This window comes from Mus musculus, chromosome 7 (genome assembly GCF_000001635.26).
Source record: "Mus musculus strain C57BL/6J chromosome 7, GRCm38.p6 C57BL/6J".
Classification (NCBI taxonomy): Eukaryota; Metazoa; Chordata; class Mammalia; order Rodentia; family Muridae; genus Mus; species Mus musculus.
Window position 1 is genome coordinate 27,959,135 of NC_000073.6, and position 21,507 is coordinate 27,980,641.

Genomic DNA, 21,507 nt, shown 5'->3' on the forward strand with positions numbered 1-21,507 from the left:
TAAACCAAGAAAGAAGGGGAGTTTAATATTGAGTACAACATCAGTTACACCACACAATTCGAATTATGGCATTCAAGTTACACCATGCATTATTTCGATATCCATTTAAAGTTGATTTCAATCTTTATTTATATTTAACCAAGAGTAAACTACACATATCTATGCTTGGAAGTAATAGTTTCCCCACATAGATTACTCCAAAGTAGACCTTTTAACAGAGCTCTGGCACTGCCATCTTATCCAAATGAAACTTAATTTCATCAGTAATGTGATAGCGGACACATACATGTCTTTGGACATGTTACAACAGGACATACAACCTACAATGTGTTCTTACTCAAAATGTTTCATCTGAAACTAATCTCCCTTGGGTAGAAGATACAATACCCAAGGATTGTGAATGCAGCTGGTTGGTTGAGAGCATCCCTACTATGCTTACAAAGCTCCAGGTTAAATCAACACTGAAAATTTAATAAAGCACAGAGCAAGGCCAAATGTTTATCTATACTGGAGTCTCCTCAGGATATATGCAGTTTAAATCAGTAAAGTTTGGAGGAAAATTACAAACTTCTGCATGCCATAAAATTCTCAGTCTTAAGAACATTTATGACTCTATGGTATAGATGGCATTCCATCTCGGCTGGTTAGTAACAGATAAAATGTCGTGTCTTTTTTTTTTTTTTAAATATAGGGGTCTCTATAATGCCTTAACTGGACTTAAAGTCATTATATAGCTAGGCTTGCCTCCAACTCTTTTTAATTAAGATTTATTTATTTATTTGTTTTTTATTTATTTATTTATTTATGTGAGTAGATATCATCAGACACACCAGAATAGAGCATCAGATCCCATTACAGATGGCTGTGAGCCACAATGTGGTTCCTGGGAATTGAACTCATGACCTCTGGAAGAGCAGTCAGTGCTCTTAACTACTGAGCCATCTCTCCAGCCCCTTGCCTCCAACTCTTGATTCTCCTAATTCATCTTTATAATAACTAGGATTCAGATATGCTTTGCCATATTCAGTTCTAAAACATATTAATGGTGCATCCCCAAACCTATATACACAGAAAAACAGGATCAACCTTGTAAATTGTTGACAATTTTCAATCTAGGTGAGGATACAGATGTGTATTGAATATTCCAAGCTTTCAACATGGATGAAAAATTGCACATATGTAGTCTCCCCTCCCCCAGCCTGAAACCTGCTTGTTCTGGGGTGGAGCTTCCTGCTCATTCGTTCTGCCATGCCCACTGCTAGAACCTGCCGCCTTGCTGTTCTGAAGCCATCACGTGCTCACCCTGCTACTGGATCCGAGATTATTTGGCGGGAATCGGGTCCCCTCCCCCTTCCTTCATAACTGAGTGTTGCAACAGTAAAAATGGAGCTTTGATCAGACTTTTGACTTGGCTTCGTTCTTTCTTCCGCCCGTCTAGTTCTTCTCTTTCAGCCCGAGTTGCCATCTCAGTAGAACCGTTCGTTGCGAGCTGCTGACTGGCCACAACACACATATATTTTTTTATAAGTAGTTTCACTCTGGCTATTTTGTAAAGGTGTTACAGGTTGCTCACTAGAGATGCCCACTCAGACACAGTGTAGAGCCAAATGAAAGGCTTTATTCCAGCCAGCTCTGAGTACATTCAGGTATTTGGGACCGGAGTATAATCCCAAGCATTTAGAACAAACCCACATTCTATTATCTTGCTCAGCAGCTGCAGGGGGAGCTTTTGCCCAAGCAGGCAGTTTAATAGTATGAAGATAAACAGATAGCTGGAGTGGGAGGTTTAAAAAGAAGTCACAATAAATTATCAGAGGCAATTTGACCTCTAGTAGAATTGGATATACCATGAGATTCTCCATCGAGGGAATCAAATTCTAGTTGAAGTTAAAATGTTCTCAGAAATAAGAGATTGGCTGGGCGAGGATGTACACGCCTTTAATCCCAGCACTCCGGAGGCAGAGGCAGGCGGACTTCTGAGTTCGAGGCCAGCCTGGTCTACAAAGTGAGTTCCAGGACAGCCAGGGCTATACAAAGAAACCCTGTCTCAAAAAACCAAAAAAAAAAAAAAAAAAAAAAAAAAAAAAGAGAGAGAGAGAGAGAGAGAGAGATTGAAGATCCAAAAACTTTCTTGTCCTATCACAAATATAGTTTATCTTCATGTGTGGAGAGGGCACAAATAATAGGATTTTAACTTTTGAACTTTTTATAGTTTTTACTCTTTTTAGAAAGTTCTTATTCATCAATGATTGTTTTAAAACTTTACACACAAATACTTAAGAAATGGACTCACAATTCAAATACTTTCAAGTTCCTAACCATCCATTACAAGTATTCAGAATAAAGTTATTTAAAACTTAACAGTGGGTAAAAGCATGAGACTTTCCTAAACTATCTACAGTGCAATCAGGCTTCCATGTCAGTTATGCTAATGCTCATGAAACTAGAACTATGTAAAAGCTGTATTATAGAACATGGGCACTGACCAATATTGTCAAGGACTTTATTTTCTATTATAACTCTGTTGCCATAACTTTGGCTGGTCCTGTGCTGGCCATTAACAAATTATGCAAAAAGTAAACATGTGCTCCACCATCTCAGGAACCATGGGGGGTGGGGAGCATCTCCGGCAAACACAGTTGCAGTAACTGCTCCCCCTTAGTTGACAGCCCTTGGTGACTAATGAGTGAGTTAAGTTTATACAACTAGCAAGATGAGAGTAAATCATGATTACTACATTGTATTTCTGACAATAAAAGACATTCGCAACAGAGTATCTTCTCTGAACAACCGACTTTCCACATACCCATTCCAAAGGGTTTCTTGGCAGCAACAGTACATGAATTCTTTTGATGTTGACCAATTCCCAGGACAGATTAAAGTTCCCACATTCTTTTAAGTCACAACCTTCCCAATATGAGTTCTCTGGTGTCCAGTCACATTTTCATCCACTGGCTTGTCCTCCTTGCCTACACTCGCAGGCCTCCTGGAGAGTATGGATTTTCTCAGGCTGTATAAGCTCACCCATTTGCAATAAAGGCTTTTCCTGAGTCTTCATCGTCACAGGATTTCAGACCTACAGGGACTCTCTGATGAGCTTTAACAGCTAATTCTATAAATGTCCCCACATTCCTTGTATTCACTGTATTTGAAGCCAGCATGGCTTCCTTGATTTTGAAGATCTAAGTTCCAATTAGAGCTCTTGGCACATTCTTTACAGCGATAGGGTTGATTACCGATATGAACTTGCCACTGTGCATGAAGGCTGAACTAAATCTTAACATTTTGCCACCTTACTCATATTCATAGAATTTCTCATCAGTAGAAATTCTCTGATATACAGCTCGCTAGCTTAGAATTTACTGTAGGCCTTTCATTTTCCTTACATCATGACTTCTTATTAATGTATGTATAATGTCAAAACAAGTTTCATATTCAACTAAGTCTTCCCACGTTCTTAACACTGTGAGTTTGTCACCAGTGTGAATGCTTTGATGTACTTTAACATCTCTGCCATGTGTAAAGTACTTCCCACATTCACTACATTCATGAGGATTCTTATCAATATGGATTCTAAAACGTCCAAGGAAACTGGTAATGGTATTTAAAAGCTTCCCCATATTCATTACATTGAAAGGGATTCTCACTGGTATGGATTCCCTGATGAATACTAAGGTTCGTTCCGTGGACAAAGTCATTTCCACCTTCCATGCACTGAAAGAGTTTCACATCAGTATGACTTCTCTGATGTTTACTGAGTTGGGACTTGTATCTGAAGGCTGACCCACACTGCTGACATTCAAATGATTTCTCTCCAGTGTGGATGCTCTGGTGCCGAGTGAGGTACGCCAGAACAACGAAGGCCTTTCCACACTCCTGACACTTAAACGGTTTCTCATCAGAATGAATTTTCCGATGGTGGAACAGGCTTGAGCGATGAATAAAAGCTTTCCCACACTCATTACATTCATATGATTTCACACCACCATGAATAACACTATGTTGAATGAGAGTGGATTCACGCTTGAAGGACTTCCCACATACCTTGCACTCAAAGGGTCTGTTACTTGTATGGACAATTTGATGGTTATTAAGTTCACTGGGAAGATGGAAAGCCTTTCCACATTCTTTACACTTATAAGGTCTCTCACTACTGTGAGATTTCTGATGACGAATGAGAAGTGTATTGAGTCTAAAGAACTTCCCACATTCTTTACACTCAAAGGGTTTGTTTCCAGTGTGAATACTCTGATGTTCAGTAAAATTTGATCTTTGACGAAAGCATTTGCCACATTCCTTGCACTGATAGGGTTTCTCATCAGTGTGAATTGTGTAATGTTCATTAAGTTGGTACTTACGTCTGAAGGCTGACCCACAGAGCTTACACTTGAAGGGTTTTTCTTCAATGTGAATTTTCTGATGCTCAGAAAGGTATACCTGAAGCCGAAAAGCCTTCCCACATACATTGCATTCAAAGGGTTTCTCACCAGTGTGAATAGTCTGGTGCATAACAAGGTGTGTGGCAGTTCTGAATTTCTTGCCACATTCGTTACATTCAAATGACTTCTCTCCAGTATGAATGGTCTGGTGCCGAGTGAGATGAGTCAGAACAATGAAGGCCTTCCCACACTCCTGGCACTGAAAGGGTCTCTCACCAGAATGGATTTTCTGATGTTGCATGAGGCTTTTGCTTCTTTTAAAGGCTTTCCCACACTCATTACACTTGTGTGGTTTCACATCAGCATGAATAAGCCTATGTTCAACAAGGTTAGAGATGCGATGGAAGGACTTCCCACATTCCCTGCATTCAAATGGTTTTGTACTTGTATGAATGGTTTTATGGTACTTGAGCAGGTCAGGAAGATGAAAAGCCTTTCCACATTCATTACATTTGAAAGGTTTCTCACCACTGTGAGACTTCTGATGTCTTGTGAGCTGTTGGGGGAGTCTGAAGGCCTTCCCACATTCATGACATTCAAATGACTTCTCTCCAGTGTGAATGTTCTGGTGCCTTGTGAGCTGAGCCAGAACAATGAAGCCCTTCCCACAGTCCTTACACTGAAAGGGTCTCTCATCAGAATGAGTTTTCTGATGTTGCACGAGGTTTGAGCGACGCTTAAAGGCTTTCCCACACTCACTACATTTGTATGGTTTCACATCAGCATGGATAATCCTATGTGCAACAAGGTTGGAGACACGGTTGAAGGACTTCCCACATTCCCTGCATTCAAATGGTTTTTCACCTGTATGAATGGTTTTATGGTACTTGAGCAGGTCAGGAAGATGAAAAGCCTTTCCACATTCATTACACTCGAAAGGTTTCTCACCACTGTGAGACTTCTGATGCCTTGTGAGCTGTTGGGGGAGTCTGAAGGCCTTCCCACACTCCTCACATTCATAGGGCTTCTCTCCAGTATGAATACTCTGATGCTGAGTAAGAGTTGACCTACAACCAAAGCACTTCCCACACTCTTTACATTCATATGGTTTTTCTGTATTGTGAGCAAGAGTCTGGCAGGTGTGAGGAGGCACTCCTTCCTTGTTAGTAATCTGTTGACCAGCATCACTCTGACAATCCTGTAGTCCATGGAATGTACTATAGTTGGGGCCAATACTAGTACTAGAGTCCTTAGGGTCAAAAGTTATTAATTGCTTTATGCTCTGTTTGAGGAATTTTTTATTATTAATAGGATTTTCTGGAGATATATTTTCAGCATCATAATCTGTCTCCAAGTCTGAAAGAAAATGAAAAAGCAAGAATATCTTATTTTCCTGTAACATAAAAGCTATTAAATGAATGGCCAGACTAAAGTAACAGGAGGAAGGAGAGCAGCAATAAACACAGTTTATGTAAGACAATAGTTTACAGTAGAACAGGTTAGAAATGGGAAGACATCTCTATAGTAAGAATTCTGATTTCTTTAAAAACACAGAGATGTTATGGGAATATGTTTTGTTTTGCTTCTTTTTGCGTCTTTTTTTTTTCTTTGTGCTTGTTGTTTTTCCTACGTAACAGCCCTGGTTGTCCTGGACTCATTTTGTAGCTGTGCCTGGCCCTGGCTCCCCTGTGCTGGATTAAAGGCGTAGGCCACCTCCTCCAACAGAAGTTTGTAACCCCAGGCGTGGTTATGGGAATGGACGTCCACAGCAGATGTCTATGATTTGCCTTGTACTCTGGCAGGGGCTTGTTTTTTCCAGTTGCAGACAGTTTTCTAAAGTGTCTGATGTTTGGAATTCTGGGACCTTTTGAGAGGGTATATGCTAGATGCTGTTGATGAGGTTTGTCAAGTGGTCACATACAAAAAGATGAGAAGAAGAAATTGGACATCGTGACGCTGAAGAACAAATTTGCTCCAAGAAATTTAACACCCCTAATCAGCAGGGCGTAGTCTTAACAATATCGACACCTCCTTTCCACTCAAGCCTTCTTCCCGTCCTACCCAGTGTTGGGGGTTTAGGAGGGTGGAATAAGTAAGGGTAGAGGACAGTGGTAGAAAAGAAACCCATAAAGTAGCCAAAAGTCTGTCTATATGTGTCTGCTTAATGAGATGTACTGAAATGACCTAATGTGCTCATTTGCATTCTACTTGAAATACACACTGTCAGCCATCAGACAGTTCCACCAGCCTGCCCTCAGGGTCCTAGCAACAGCAGCTTATGTCATTACCACAGCTATCCAGGTGTGCCAGGAGCAGCCCACAGAAGGTCCCAGCAACCCCAGCTCTCTCTCCTATTCTGTCTTTCTCTCTCAATCCCTGACTTCTTTTCTCTGTCCTTCTTTCTGCCTCCCTCTCTCTGCCTCTCTCTTTCTGTCTCTTCAGTCTCTGTCTCTGTCTCTCTCTCATGCTCCCACCAAGACAGCCTTTCAATTTCACCCTTGGAGCTGGTCTTTGCTACTCTGTGAGGTTCTTTTTTCTTCTGACCCCTTATTCCCCAGGTCCCAATCCCTTAACCCTAAATAGGAGAGAAAGGAGGATAGAGTGGGAAGAGAGAGAAAAAGAAAGAGAGATCCTTGGATCTAATTTATTTCCCATCCATTCTTCCAAGTTTTCAGACAAGCCCATTCAAACGTTTTTCCCAACTGTATCTCCCTCAAGCCCCCAACAATGAGCTTTAAACACAGTCCCTTCTAGCAGTTTTTCCAATACTAGAAGCTCTAAACTATAACAACTGTTCTAGCCCATCTGCTCACTTCAGCTTCTCCTGACCCACCTGTCTCCTAACAATATCTTCTGTCCCAATTGCTTTCTCCTCTCTGCTCAATCTCCTTTGTCAGCCCCTGCTGGCTTTTTATATCCTACACTGAAGGTAAAGCAGTACTAATGGTTAAGAATTCGTAAAAGTCCAGTTGATCTTTTAAAGGGCCAGGAACACAAGAGAAATCACACTATACCCCCAGCCCCCAGTGAAACTCTTACACTAGATCAGTTGTGTGGAATACTTTCTTTCTTTTTTTTTTTTTAAAGATGTATTTATTATATTTAAGTACACTGTAGCTGTTTTCAGACACACCAGAAGAGGGCATCCAATCTCATTATAGATCGTTGTGAAGCACTATGTGGTTGCTGGGATTTGAACTCAGGACCTCTGGAAGAATAGTCAGTGCTCTTAACCACTGAGCCATCTCTCCAGCTCCTGTGGTATACTTTCTTAGCACAGATGTATACCAACTAACTTCCTTCTCTATATTAATTGCTTTATCCCAGCCCCCCAACTCCATCAGGCCTTCCCTGGAAACTCAAAGACTACTCTGGTCAGTGAAACAGACAGACTAACTGCACATCTTCACCTCTCCCTCCATTCCTCCAAGTCCAATCCCCGGGCTCATCTCCAGTTCTGTAGGAGACCATCTACTTTGGCCTCTTCTCACTCTGTTCCCATTTCTAGGGGAATAAGCAGATTCTAGTGGAAGACATGCTTTCCTCCTTCTTATGGATCCCTGCTTTGTTGGGGTTTCACTGCTGTGAACAGATACCATGATCAAGGCAACTCTTATAGGAATAACATTTAATTGGAGCTGCCTTACAGGTTCAGAGGTTCAGTCCATTATCATCAAGGTGGGAGCATGGCAAAGTTCAGAAAAGCATGGTGCAGTATTAGCTGAGAGTTCTATATCTTCATCTGAAGGCCTCTAGAAGAGTGGCTCCCACGTGGTTAGCAGTAAGGTCTCACTGCCAACCTCCACAGTGACCCACTTCCTCCAACAAGACCACACCACCTAATAGTGGCATTCCCTGGGCCAACCATATTCAAATCACCACATTCCACTCCCTGTCCCCTATAGATTTGTTCAAACATCTGAGTCTATGGGGAGCATACCTAGACATAGCATAATAAATTCATTTAGTCCAATTCCAAAGTCCCCATAGTCTATAGCAGTCTCAACAATGTTAAAAGTCCAAAGTTCAAAGTCTCTTCTGAGATCCATCCAATCACTTGACCATAATCCCCAAAGCAAGACAGAAAAACAGCTGGGAAAACTCCAAACTCTGCATCTCCATGTCTGATATTAAAAGCAGTCTTCAGATCTCCAACTCCTTTTTCATCTTTGTTGACTGCAACAAAGTTCTTTCTCCTGGGCTGGTTCCATTCCCTGTTAGAAGCTTTCCTCAGCAGATAGCCCACAGCCCTGGCATCTTAAACATCCTGGGGTCTCCAAGGCAACTTCAACTTTACAGCTTTTTGTTCCAATGTCTGGGATTAACAAACGATCTTCTGGTCTCTACCTCTTTCCTCTGTAGCATTCTATCTAGGTTCTGGTTGACACCACTCCACTGCTGCTGCTGTTCTTAGCGATCATGCCAGGGTACTGACAACTCCAATATATTGGGGTCTTCAACTGTAACGAGGCTTCAGCAATAGCCTCTCCTAAGCTCCCGTCATGGTGTCAAGTCTCAACTTCTTTGCATAACCTCTTCAGTCCTGGTCATCACCTGCATCTGAAGCTGCCCCTTCACCAATGGCCTTCCCTGGCCTCTCACAGTGCCAAGCCTCAGCTGCTCTTCATGACCCTTTCATGCCTTCAAAACCTGATTCTTATACATTACCAAGTCCAGCTGCAGTATGAGGTACAACCTTGGTTATCCCTGGAACACAGCTTCTTTGTGCTCTCAGAAAACACTTCCAGCCATTTTCACTTCAGTGCTACTGGTTTCTTCTTAATCACTGATAATTTCTTAGCTCCGGCTAACTAAGATAAATTGTCCCAGTACTTCTATTCTGGACTCTAAAGCCAGAGCCACAAGGCCAAAGCTGCTGAGTTCTGTTGCTTCCAGAGGTGGAACATGGCCCCTTATTCTATTACCAGTTTTCAGATTTTCAAATCCCTCACTTGCCTAAGCTTGGCTGTCCTGGAACTTGCTCTGTAGATTGGCCTTGAGCTCAGAGATCTGCGTGGTTCTGGCTCCTGGGATTAAAGGTTTGTACCACCATGCCTTGATCTAAATTTAGCTGGGTGGGATCTTGCCCTAAAGTCCCACTGCCTTAATCTGTTATTTCCTAGAACACAGGATTCAGCTCCATTCTACTTCCTAGTGCCCCTTTACTACTTGAACCATGTTTTCTATTTTTCCTTTCTCAGTTTGTTCTTTTTCATTAAAACACTCAAACACTCTTCATAAGACTGAACTGTAGTAACCACAAAACAATATTTATACCACACTGTTTTGAGACTTCCTTTTTCAAAGCAATTTATCAAAATCTCTTCAGCTTAGCCTCAGGCAAACTCTTTGAACAATGGCAAAAAGCAGCCACCTTCTTCACCAAAATACCACAAAAACAGTCTCTAGGCCACACACTGAAATTCTTCTCCACTGAAACCTTTTGGGCCGGATCTGCACAGTTCAAAATCATTCTCAGCAACAAAGTCTTCCATATTCCTACTAGGATAGCCTATTAAGTCCCATTTAGAGGACTCCACTGCTTTCCCAGTCCAAAGTCTTAAGATCCACATTATTCCAAACAAAAGCATGGGCAGGCTATCACAGCAATATGCTAGTCTCTGGTACCAGCTTCTGTCTTAGTAAAGTTTTACTGCTGTGAAGAGACACCATGACCAAGGCAACTCTTATAGGACATTTAATTGGGGCTGGCTTACAGGTTCAGGCCAGTATCATCAAGATGGAAGCATGGCAGCATCCAAGCAGGAGGAGCTGAGAGTTCTACTTCTTTTTCTGAAGGCTGCTAGGAGAAGACTGGCTCCCAAGTGGTTAGGAGGAGGGTCTCATTGCCCACCCCCAAAGTGTCACACTTCCTCCAACAAGGCTACACCTCCTAATAGTACCATTCACTGGGCCAAACATATTCAAATAACCACAATCCCTGGACACACCCCTCCTACCCCATCCCCATTCCTAAGTGTCAGCTCCCATTACCTAGGAACACATTTTACCTGGAATTCTCAGTGTTTATACCCATCAGGATTCCACGAGAATTTCCTTCCAAGTAATACATAGCTACCACACTCTCCTAGGAACCGGAAAGAGCAATAGAAACCAAATAACAAAAAAACCCAGCCAACAAAGACAAGATCAGATATAAGCACTTCACAAATACAGATGCCTAAAAGTCAGTACAAAAACATAATAAAAGCTAGGTGATATGTGTGCACCAGAGCCCAGCAACTGTACCACAGCAGACCCTGAGTATTATTAAAACATTGCTGAAGCGCAAGAAAAATATTTAAATAGCCTTTTAAAACATGATATAAGTCATTAAAGAGGACAATATCCCTTAAAGCAATCTATTAAAACACAAACAGTGGAAGGAAATGAATGAAATAGTTCAAGACCTGAAAGCGCAAATAGAATCAATAAAGAAAACTAAAACTGAGAAACATCTGGAAACAAAAAGCTTACAAACTCAAACAGGACCCTCAGAGGCAAGAGTAACCAACGGAATACGAGAGGTGGAAGAAAAATCTCAGACACTAATGAAGTGGAAATTGCTGGAGACTTCGTTGTGTCATGTAATGTTTTTCTGGAAGCTGTCTTATGAGAGAGATGATGTTTTGCTGAGAACAGGCATATGGTGGTTTTCTGGAAACTCTCTGGTGAAAGGGCATGTGATGTTTTGCAGGGGCAGACGCTTGAGAGAGTATGTGATGTTTGGAAGGGTATAAGAATAACCCAACAGACAGTGGACAACGCCTTTGCATTGGTTCGCCTTGCAACTCCTCACTAGTCTTTGTTGGTCTTTCCTGACACTGGTCTTCGCTGATGATGCTCTTGAAATTGATTCGCCTTGCTTTCTTTGCTGATCTTTGCTTGTCATGATTTTGCAGAGAAAAATGCACCAAAGTCCTTCTGGTATCCAAGCTGCTTTTTGCTGCTTCTGCGGGCTTGTGCCAATCGGCACAGCCTTATAGTTTCTTCTGGCCTGAGCTGCTGCTACAGATTCATGTTTGGTGTTTTGCTAGTGAACTGGACTGCTAACAATAAAGATTGGAATTGCCCCAAAGAATTATTTCTAAACAGATCAACAACTCCTGTTTTCTATTAACCTTTCTTTTCTACTACCTCTGGTGGGTGGTGGGTTGAAAGCATTAAAGAACTAGAATTAAAATAGGTTTTGAAAAAAATCTAAGGCTACACATTGAAGACACAATAAAAGAAATAAATACCTGTCACAAATAAAATGGTAAATCTAAAAAAAAAAAAAAAAACCTGTGCAAATCGAAGGAGGAGGAGCAGGACCAGTTCAAAGATAAAAGAAATATTTTCAACAAAATCATAGAAGAAAATTCCCCTACTCTAATGAATAAGATGCCTACTACGGTACAAGAACCATGCAGACTCCCAAGTAGACTGGACTTGACACCAGAGTAAGGGAAGCAGACAAAGAGCAGAGCTTCCTTCACATCCTGTTCCCAGGCTGCACCACAAGGAAGACCCAGATGTAAGGTGGGTCTTCCCATCTCAAAAGATGTGGATTAAAGGTGGGTCTTCCTACTTTAAATACTTTACTTAACAAAAATCTCTCATAGGTGTACTCAGATGCTTGGATTTTAGTTAGTTCCTAGTCAATTTGCCAACTAAGAAAACCATCACAGCTCCCTGCCAAGCTAGGTAGAAGGCTGTGTGGTATATGCACTCAGATGTCCCCCTGGCTTGTCCATCTGTGCTTTGTGAGTCAGGGTCTCTCATTTGCCTGGAGCTGACTTGCCAGCAAGCCCAAGGGATCTGCCTTTGCCACCTCCCCAGTGCTGCAGGGAGGCGCCACCATCACACCGTGACTACAGTGACCACGAAGACACAGAATTCAGACATTTGGTGCCCCTCCCTGCGTTACAGCTGTCAATGCTGCTGAAACCGTCTTGGCTTTGGTTCAGTGGTCAAGAACTCTGAGAGCTCTGCCCGAGGCCCTGGGTTAGAGACCCAGCAGCCCCTATAACTCCAGCCCAGGGAGCTGACCCTCTCTAGGGCCTCTTAGGATACCTGCACACGTGTGTGCGCACACAACCAATAATGAATCACTTCACTCTTACTCACCTGGGCTCGGCCTGTCTGTTTCTTCCTTCACAGCCATCCAGGGCTCTTTCTCCTGCTCTAGTAAGACGATCAGATCTGGCTTGGAAATGCAACGTCCCACTTAAACGAAAGAAAGAGATGACTCATTGTGTAGATTTTCATTCATTCATTCATTCATTCATTGGGACTGGGTCTCTTTTAATAATCCCAGGATATAGAGAACATATTACATCAGCCTGGCCTTGAATTTACATGATCTGCTTGCCTCTGCCTCCCAAACGCTGGGACTAAAGGCCACTATTCCCTGCTTGTGTAGATTTTAAAAATACACATTTATTATAAAGATCTATACAGCTGGGCTCAGTGGATCATGCTTTGTGAGGCCAGCATGGAGGAAATGAGCCATACCATTTACCCTGCATAGCAAGACCCTTATCTTGGAAAAACGGATTAAAAGCTTCTAGAAGCCAAAATAATGCTGAGGAAAAGAATTCAGAGAAGGAAGAAAAAGCAACCTGGGTAAGAATTCAGCTGCTTTAGAAATTTTTGTGTGTTTTTTACCAGTGTCATATATATTTAATATACATTTTCTTGTTGCTTAAAGAAAAAAAAAGAATTCAGCTGCTTAAGATTAGTTTTAATCTCCTTTAAATGCAGATAGGGGCTTGTCACTTAAAAACAAAAATATAATTGAGTAGTGAGAACATGAACCCTTAAGCTATACTGTCTAGTATAAATCCCATCTCTGCAGCTCACTAATAATAACATTCATTTAGGCAAGTCCCACAACATTCTATGCTCAATTTGCCATCTGAAAACTAAGCATGGTAGCATACACACAAATGGTCACAACACAGCAAGTCCATAGATGGCCTGTGCTGTGGGAGACTTGGCCTCAAAAACATGAAATTAGTAGAAGTGGTAGTAGTAATGATAGTAATTGAATTAATGTTTTCTTTTTTTTTTTTAAGATTTATTTATTTATTATATGTAAGTACATTGTAGCTGTCTTCAGACACTCCAGAAGAGGGAGTCAGATCGGATGGTTGTGAGCCACCATGTGGTTGCTGGGATTTGAACTCTGGACCTTTGGAAGAGCAGTCGGGTGCTCTTACCCACTGAGCCATCTCACCAGACACGAATTAATGTTTTCTATTTGATAGAGTTGATACTAAGATTAAATACTATCACAAGTACTTTAAAGATTGTCTGACCTACGCTAATACAAAATCATTATTTTTTTACACTTCCATGTATTTATTTAGTAATGCCGGGAATGGGACTAGGGCCTTGAGCATCCTGGGGAAGTGTTCTACACCTGACTTACATTCACAGCCATAAAAATTATTCTCATTATTGTTATTTCTATTGCCTTTTGTTAAAATTTACACCTCGTTCTTCAGATTTGGTCAATGAAAAGCAAACTTCAAATCCTAGAATTTCCACTACAAAGCGGATAAAGGAAGTGTTCGCTGAAGGGAACAGAATGTGCCCACTTCTGTTTTTGAGTAAACTCTATAAATTCACTAACGAGTAAATGATAATGACTCTTTCATTTAGTTATGCATGTAAGGGGGATGTATGTGCTCATGAGGGTCTGTGCACACATGTACATGCACATATAGGCCAGAGAAAAATTACTTTATGTGTATGTATTGCTGAGCGCCACATACAAGCATGGTGCCCATGGAGGCACAAGGGCATCAGAGTCCTGGAGCTACACCTGGTTGTGAGCCCTCTGTGGTTCTGGGAATTGAACCTGAATCATCTACAAAAATAGCTGGGTTTCTTAAGTGCCAAGCTATCTCTCTAGCCCAAGATTCTATTTATGGATTTATCTCTTTATTTATTTTATTTATGTTTTTTGTTTTGTTTTTTTGTTTGAAACAAGGCTTCTCCCTGTACAGTAGGCTAGCCTGGAACTCAGGACATATCTGAGGGTGATGCTGCACTCACAACATTCTTCCTGCCTCAGCCTTCTCAGAGAAGCAATGACAGGAATCGGCCTCCATCCCAGATTCAGCTACCACTGGAAAGATGTCACTGTCTTTTAATTCAGAGTGAGGAAAGCCCACAGTGTAGAGGACACATCCCCCATTCATGGGGCACAGGCTTACCCACTGCGACCAGGTTGCTGTAGGTCTCCAACATCATGTCCCTGTATAAGACCTTCTGAGTAGCATCCAGGCAGGCCCACTCCTCCTGAGAGAAGTCAACAGCCACATCCCTAAATGTCACTGACCCCTGAAAGAGCAAACACAAGGAGAGTGAAACTGGGGAAGCTTTCAAGATGGAAACCAGAAGGGAAAGGACTCAGCGTGGGAAGGGAGCCATAAGGAAATGCTCAAGGCACCTGACTGCATGAGCCCCCCATAAACGACGACTGTGCCCACCTACATAGCCAATACCTGTGCCTCTCCACTCCACCCACATCCCTCAGGCTATACCCACAGAAGGGAAATGTCACCTGGGGTCAGAGCAAAACACATAAGGAATGCTGTGAGTCCTTGAGTTTATCATACTATCACATGATGTCATTAAGATTTTTTTGTCATGAGAATGATTTTATACACTATGTAAGAGTCCACATTATGTACATACTATGTTTAACCTTTCCGGGGGTCAGTGTGTCTCAGGTCTTCCCCAACTCGGGAGACTACAATCACCTCCCTATCACAGCCTAGATGATCTTTCTCTCTGATACCTCAACTCTCTTCTAAAGCCTCCTCAGGGAGGTCACCTTGTCACACACATACACAGGGAATACTCATTCTCACACTCTGGGTCATCAGCCTGACAACACCTCAGATGTCAATCAGGTTTCCCAGGGCAGTCAATGAGACCATCCCGTCAAAGCTCTGAAGCCCCCAAGGCCCCTGTTTCCCTGTGGGACTGACACCTCCACTGCAGGGACAGTCCTCCCTGAGCACAGACCAAGCAGAGAGCACACGTGGAGGAATGCATTCAAAGTCAACCGCAGTGCCAGCTGGGAAGAGGCACAGACAGGAAGTGCTCAGACCTGCCAGCCCTCACTGGAAAGGGGCAGACTGGGCTGGGGGATTCCGGATCCTTGGGAAGCTTCAAGAGGGAAAGAAGGAAGGAGTCACGTAACCTGAAACTCGCCCTATGTCAAAGAGAAAACTCAACTTACACAGACCATGTCTTGAGAATTAGAGTTGGCCATTCTTCTTCAGGCTTCCTCTCCTGGGGGACAAAAGGAAAGCCTCTCATTGGATTGTGACTTGATGTTCCCAGACTGAGTTATGTTACTGTGATGTCATCGACTACACTTATTTCTCAAGCCTCCCCACTCACTCTCTCCCCTCCCACCGCTCACAGCCTCCCACACACAAATTGGAAGCACACAGGAGTCTACAAAAAGCCGATCCCCTCCTAACCCAGACAACCCACTGCCAAGGGGGCAGTGTGGGAGTGCAGGGCACAAACATGTCTGCCTTGAACTCCTCCAGAGAGTCCAGCAGAAGGGAGCCATCTTCCACTCTGAGATCCAGCTCGACCTGCACCTGGGCCGCTCCTCCTACTGTGCGCAGATCTCAGATCTTCCTACTGGAACCCCACCTATCAAGGCTCAAAGGGGCTCACAGCATCCAAGTGGCCCCTCCTGTGTAAACTCAGGGCTGAAACACAGCGAGGCTGGAGGGGCTGCAGTGCTCAGGCAGCGTCCAGCATTCTGTGCCCACTGTTAGTGAATGGGACTGTGCACCATGGACCACTCTCCTGAGAACCTTCCCTCATCTATGATAACGCTTATGTTGTCTCAAGCCATGATCCTTTATGAAGATAATAACTATAAAATATTCTGTCACAGGAGGTGAGTATATGTTTCCCTCTCTCCATAATATGCGATACTTTGAAGAAAATAATACTAAATTTGGTCTGGGCGTCATAAGTGTTTTGCCCCTAGAACTGAGTTTCTCAACCTCCGCACGGCTGACACAACTGTTCTGTCTTGGGCTGTGTGAGGACCATCTTGTGCTCTGTACTACACTCCGCAGCACTGACCCTCCACTCACAAGCTCTGGGCAGCACACACAACCCTCAGACCTCCCTAAGATGCTGCACCAGGGAGCAGTCATCACCAAATGGGGACCCAGTGCTCTAGCCAACAGGTCTAAGCCTTTATTCAATCCTCTCTGGGACTGTCCATCTGTTTTTGAGATCGTCTCCTGTATACCAGGCTGACCTTGAACACCTCTTGCTCCTTCCTCCTTCTCCTCTCAAGTACACATCTGATCATCTTATATGAAATTTTACATTTTCATATCCCCAGAAAGTTTACAGACAAATTTTCCTTCTATCTTTATCCTTCCTTCCCTCCTCCCTCTGCGTACACCAGGCTAGCCAGCCTGCCAGGGATTCTCTTGTCTCCACCCCACTTCTTGTCATAGAAGGGCTGGCATTGCAGACATGCACTGCTGCATCTACACAGTTCCATGCTTGCATGCACGGCACCCACTGAGCCAGGTTGGCAGACTACATTCTATGCTATTTATAATGTTTGTACATTTTATACACTTCCAAGAGATAGTCACACCCTCGCTTTCATTCCAGTATCATTTCCATAGCAGTGATATGCGACCCCACCAACAGAGGAATGGACCAAGCACATGGAGGATGGGGCTGACGCACAGTGAACCACTTACTACAACGTGGATGGATGCACATGGAGAATAACACGCGCAATAAGCTAAAGAGGAAGGCAAGCTCTGGGGCTGGGGATGGCTCAGGGGCTGAGAGCCGCTACGGCTTTTCCAGAGGAGTTCAGCCTCCTGACAGCTACAGTGCCTGGAACCCAAGCTGCAGGGGATCCTGTACCTCAGGCCCCTAGACCACCTGTGCTCATGGACACACAACTCCACACACATGCATTTCAAGAAGAACATAAAGGGTTAATCTTTTTTTTTTAATTTTATTTATTTATTATATGTAAATACACTGTAGCTGTCCTCAGACACTCCAGGAGAGGGCATCTGATCTCATTACGGATGGTTGTGAGCCACCATGTGGTTGCTGGGATTTGGACTCAGGACCTCTGGAAGAGCAGTCAGTGCTCTTAACCACTGAGCCATCTCTCCAGCCCCAAGAGTTAATCTTTAAAGAAAAAGACAAATACCCACACTGTCACTCACGTGGGATCTGACCCTGTCGTCTCATTGGAACAGTGAAACGCTGGACAATGCGGTTTGAATGGCAGAGGTTGGATGTGCAGCACTGTGGTGGTGGGAGAGACGAAGAACCATAAGGAAGAGTTGGGAAGATGCTGATCATATAGAGACGACAACACTTCAGCTACGCAGCAGAAGTCCAGAGATGCACCATGAGACATGGTGACTGTGATTAATAGTTTGTAAAGACTAAGGAGCATAGACAGGAAGTACACTCATTACAAAAATGGCAATTCAGTCGTTCCGATGCACACAAAGTCTCCAAATTATCACACTGTACACAATACAAACAAATCATCTGAAAATTGAGAAAGTTCTGCTTTACATTAATACACAGTTTGTGTTCTTGTTGTTTTGAGACAGGGTGTCACCATGTAGTCCAGCCAGCCCAGAGCTCGTCCTGTGGATCAAGCTGCTACGCAAGTCACAGGGATCTCCTGCTTCTGCCTCCCAAATTCCAAGATTGAAGCCTAGCTTTTCTTTTTGAGCCGCTTTCTTAAACATCCACCAGCAATCGCATTGTTTCTCACACTCCCTTGTCCTGCAGAACACTGAGGGGAATGAACCCAAGATGGCCTCACAGAGAACAACTAAAGCACACCAGGCCCTTAGGATATGGTGGCACTGCACTAACAGGCTTCACCACAGGCATCCTAAGGTTCCTGACAGGCCTGGAGAGCCTGAGGGAACAGAACCAAGACTCCAACCCGATACCACAGATCCACACCCACTATCAGCCATGGCATTGCTCATCTGGACCTGGCCAACATTACCCATTACACACACACACACACACACACACACACACACACACACACACACAGAGTCAGAAAATCACTAGCTCTCAAAGATGCCAAATTCAGTGCTATCACTTTTCCACTCCCAAAGTTCTCAAGAGTGAACAGAAATCGTCTACCACCTACATTTTCCCCTGTACAGAACACCTATTAAACACATCCCATCTAACCTTAAGTGAATGAGACTCAAACTACCATATTTATTTATTAGGTTCTGTGCAATTACTGCGGGATGACCCTAATCTATATCTCTAAATGACAGTCTGGCGACTGGCTCGACTGCACTTCCCAAATCCTTGCTGTTTCAAACTTCCAGGGCTACTTCTGCTCCAGCCGTCTGGTGTCCCCGGGAGGCATATCACTCTGTCAGGAACGGTTGGTCCAGCTCTTGGAGACCTCCTGTTCTCTAGTCTTTTCCTCCCCTGTGCTCTGCCTCTGTTCTCTCTCCTCCCCTGGTGGTGCCTACTTGAGACCCACAGCTCAGTTACTCAAACTCTACCTCTCTCTATTCCTCTCAGGAACTGGCTGTGGCTAGTTTTATTTAAACTCAGGTTTTAAGCTGGGGAGCAAAGTTCACATAGCATCACTTGGAGTATGTGAGGATCTGCTCATGGCGAAGGGTGGGGGGGGGGGGACACCAGATCTTGGGAGCCAGTATTTAGCATTAAATACAAGCAGCACCAGCACCCCTGAAGTCCCCCTGCTTTGAAAGGAAGGTCTATAAAGATCAAAGTCCATCTGCTATGTGATGCCATGGATAGGAATTGGTTTGAGTTTGAGATTCCTAAGGTTAACCTCTGGAGATTCTTATCTATAAAGTCTAGGGGAAAGGTCTGATTATTGAGAGATATCAAGGATCACTGAAACAATAGTGAGAATACTAATTGGGAGGAGAACGAACAATGTAAGAGCCACAAAGTTGGAGCTATCAGTTTGTCTGTTACTCCTTCATTTACTGACAATTCTATAGTCTAAACCTAAAGCCTCGTTTCTCACACGGAGAGAAAGCACAAACTTCGCCCTTGAGTCTTAGCTGAGTAGCAATAAAGATCTCATGCTTCTCTAGCCCTCCTTTGGAATAATGGCCGAAATGGGGAGCCTGTGGGGAGCCCAAGGAAGCCTGAGATCCCAAACTAGATCTGAGAGCATCCTCAATGAGCACTTTCCCTCCCTTCCCGCAACACTCGCATTGCTACAGCTCAGGGAAACCTAGGGATCTTATCCCCCTAGGGGCCCCTCGGAGGCACTTCCGGCCTCAGCTACTCATGTACCTCAAAGGAAGCTTCCCTTCAGACTCTGCACCTGATCTTTCCTTGCTTCAGCCCCTGTGCCTGCAAGAGAAAGCAGGAGCAGAAAGCTACAAGCATAGTGACACAGGAGATGCAGAGTGCTCAAGGTGCGTATACATACAGAGAAACAGACACACACATCACCGCCCCTACACACTCACACAAATATCAACATCCATCCCACACCCACACCCAGCATGCTGGCTCCGATCTTACTCTGTGAGGACGTAGGCCATAGAGCGATTTCTTCCACCTACGAGAAAAACCTGACTTTTCAAGGGAGCGATACACGACACCGGAATTCGATCCGTTACTTCCGGTGCGGTGGACCCTGGGAAATGTAGTCCTTGCGGCGGAACTCCGGGAAGCCCAGAGCTCAGAGGTTCAGGGCGATCCGAGCTTGCTACTGGGACCAGCCCACCTGGGAGCTGCGCCTGGTGGTGTCAGGGGTTTTTCCAAAAAGGCACAGCCTTTAAAAGCTCCCGTGTGGTGCTCAAAAGGTACTTCCGCTTCTGCGCGCCACTGATTTTTCTCTTCCCTGGAGCGGACTGACAAGCAGAACAGGAAGTAAGATCAGAATGGGATATAAGTGACTTGAGTCCCACTGAGTGGGATTCCACCTCGCTGTGACCTGGTAGGGACTATGGTAAATTTGGAAAGACTAAACTAAAGAATTGTTGGTGTTAAACGTGGATAGTTTACATCAGCGATTTCAGACAGCCAGGTGTTCTGGACCCTCCCTGAGTTCAGGGTCCCTGTTACCTAGATAGAAAACGGTGAGTGAGGAACACATCAGAAAGTTTCAACTGAGTCGTGTCCGTTAGACAGTAATTTACCTCACGTTGAAGGATGAAAACAAGGAGGATTTGAAAACAAGTCAGACTCAACCGAGTATCAACTACAGAAAATATGTTAAAGTTCAGTACTCTAGAAGATTACGAGTGACCGTAATGAAGACTCAGGTTGATTTGATAATCGAGACAGACTGGGGACACAACATTGCCAGTGTAAATAAAGAGGCCAAGTCATCAAGTATAATAAACATGGCTGCGCGTGGTAAGACATGCCTTTTATCCCAGCAAAGGGGAGGCACAGCTCACTGCATGTGTGTGAGACTGAAGCCAGCTACAAGTATAGAGTGAAACCCTCCCTAAAAACTAAAATAAACTAAAAGTACTAATAGCGCAGCTTCAGGCACGAAGCAGGGGGAAAGCCTGGTAAGTAATAAGGTAGTAATAAGAATGACAGCCAGAAAATGGCCTAGTTGGCCGTCATTGGGAAGAGAGACCCCTTGGTCTTGCAAAGTTTATATGCCCCAGTACAGGGGAACGCCAGGGCCAAGAAGTGGGAGTGAGTGGGTAGGGGAGCAGGGCAGGGGGGAGGGTATAGGGAACTTTCAGGATAGCATTTGAAATGTAAATAAAGAAAATATCTAATAAATAAGAAAAGAAGCAGGGGGTGGGGGTGGGGGGAGATCAAATTGTGAGGGCTGGAGGGATGGCTCAGTGGTTAACAGCACTGACTGCTCTTCTGAAGGTCCTGAGTTCAAATCCCAGCAACCACATTGTAGCTCACAACCATCCCTAATGAGATCTGACGCCCTCTTATGGTGTGTCTGAAGACATCTACAGTGTAGTTACATACAATAATAATAAATCTTTAAAAAAAAAAAAAAAAGAAAGAAAGAAAGAAAAGAAAAAAAAAGAATGACATCCAAATCCACCATCACCTCAATAATTTTCAACCTCAATAATGAATAGAACAGACA

At 43.7% G+C, this 21,507-nt stretch overlaps 1 protein-coding gene across 9 annotated transcripts; it reads right to left on the reverse strand.

Moving 5' to 3' along the window:
- Positions 1–20,202, reverse strand: Zfp780b (zinc finger protein 780B). Of its 9 annotated transcripts, none has more exons than XM_030242709.1 (6): positions 19,956–20,202; positions 17,618–17,699; positions 15,619–15,671; positions 14,585–14,711; positions 12,489–12,587; positions 1–6,268 (listed from the first exon to the last, which is right to left on the reverse strand). In XM_030242709.1, the coding sequence occupies exon 6, from the start codon at positions 5,779–5,781 to the stop codon at positions 3,574–3,576; it is 2,208 nt and encodes a 735-aa protein (XP_030098569.1). In that variant the 5' UTR covers positions 5,782–6,268; positions 12,489–12,587; positions 14,585–14,711; positions 15,619–15,671; positions 17,618–17,699; positions 19,956–20,202; the 3' UTR covers positions 1–3,573. The 9 variants fall into 9 exon arrangements, with proteins under 9 accessions (XP_030098569.1, XP_030098567.1, XP_030098566.1 ...); XM_030242707.1 differs by having other exon boundaries at positions 1–5,735; positions 19,956–20,195; XM_030242706.1 differs by having other exon boundaries at positions 1–5,735; positions 17,606–17,777; positions 19,956–20,195.
- Between the last annotated feature and the right edge of the window lie 1,305 nt (positions 20,203–21,507).